Source organism: Lipotes vexillifer, unplaced genomic scaffold (assembly GCF_000442215.2).
Source record: "Lipotes vexillifer unplaced genomic scaffold, Lipotes_vexillifer_v1.1 scaffold999, whole genome shotgun sequence".
NCBI classification, from domain to species: domain Eukaryota; kingdom Metazoa; phylum Chordata; class Mammalia; order Artiodactyla; family Lipotidae; genus Lipotes; species Lipotes vexillifer.
In genome coordinates, this window is record NW_006774368.1 from 1,594,898 (window position 1) to 1,596,297 (window position 1,400).

Below are 1,400 nucleotides of genomic sequence, written 5' to 3' on the forward strand. Positions count from 1 at the left end.
CAGCCCTTATGTGATGGGCTATTTTTAATTTGCCAACTATATTTGAAGATAACAATACATTCTGAAAATGATGGGTTTTAACCGCTGCCCAGAGTCCGTATGGGAACCAGTTGCCCACTCTGCCCATAGGTTTATCCTCTGGGCTTCCATTTGCCGTGACCAAGGGTAGGAAGAGCCATACCGGGGACCTTCAGTCTGCTTCATCACCACCTCCGGTCTGCGCTCGGTGCCAAGGGGCCTCAGTTCATCACTCAGAAGGATGCAGTCTGTATGTTCCATACCCTAAAGAACTCCTGAAAGTTGGTGATTAGACTCAGGCTGGCTTTACTTCTTTTTTCTCCTTTATAAAATTACTGTGATCACTGAACTGAATAACCAAACTTCTTCCATGGCTAAATGATCCCATGACTTGGTTTGGGTGCCCTGGAACACAAGAAGGCGGTGCACGGTGGTGTGACTTAGTTCTGCTATGGAACTTGCAGCAGCAGTCTTCATCCCCTGCTCCTAACGAGTTGTGATGTTCTCAGCTGTGTCCTCAGCTTGTGGGCAACCGTGAAGATGGCCAAAGATGACTCCACTGTTCGTTGCTTCCAGGGCCTGCTGATTTTTGGAAATGTGATTATTGGTGTAAGTAATGAGTATTTTCCAGGAAATTCTGCACTTCCTGCAATTATGATTTTAGATCAGTCGAAAGTGAGAGTTTAAAGGGAAATAATGATATAATGACTGGTTCCCTACATCTTTTCTTCCTTTTAAGAAGTGTGTTAGGAGAACATGCTAACTAGAAGTTAACTATATAAATAATCCTATATAACCATGTAATATATCAAAAGACCATGTGGGAAAAAAAAGAGAGATTTCCCTCCCAACTTTAAAACACAAGAATCTAAAAGCATCCATGCTAACCACAGTCAGTGTCCAAGCACTCTCAACACACACGCTTTGGTGTGTCTTTCCTATCCCTCCTTGGTTTGATTTCCACAGCCTCCACTGTTAAGGTTGTTGGGGACAGATGTTTGCATCTTCCTGTGCTGGTCACACGGGGGGGCCAGTACTGGGATGTAAGAGTAACTCAGAGGCCAGGCTGCATGGGCACAGTGTGGTGAGAGCACTTAGGAGTCAGGATCACTGGCTCTGGGCCCAGCCCTGACTATGACTCTGCGTGACTCCGGACAGGTCATTGCCTTTCAGGGCCAAGATCCTTCATCTATGAAATCCAGGGGGCAGGAAAGATAACCACCAAGGTTCCTCCCAGCTCTAATGTTCCATGGCTCTCTGGCACAGAGAACATGACCAGGACCAGTTTAAATATTACAATCCAGGAATTTGGACAGTGGGCGGTGGGAATGGGAGTGAGAGATTATCTTCTTACAAGAAGTCATTGTTTGAGCGGTTCAATC

The 1,400-nt window shown here is 45.7% G+C and overlaps 1 protein-coding gene across 1 annotated transcript in view; it reads left to right on the forward strand.

Moving 5' to 3' along the window:
- Positions 1-536: 536 nt before the first annotated feature.
- The window catches only part of UPK1B (uroplakin 1B), a 12,779-nt gene continuing 11,915 nt past the window's right edge, over positions 537-1,400 (forward strand). Inside the window, exon 1 of the mRNA XM_007449128.1 lies at positions 537-627. Within this exon, the coding sequence (XP_007449190.1) occupies positions 559-627 (69 nt within the window). The 5' untranslated portion in view covers positions 537-558. The remainder of the gene's footprint in view (positions 628-1,400) is intronic.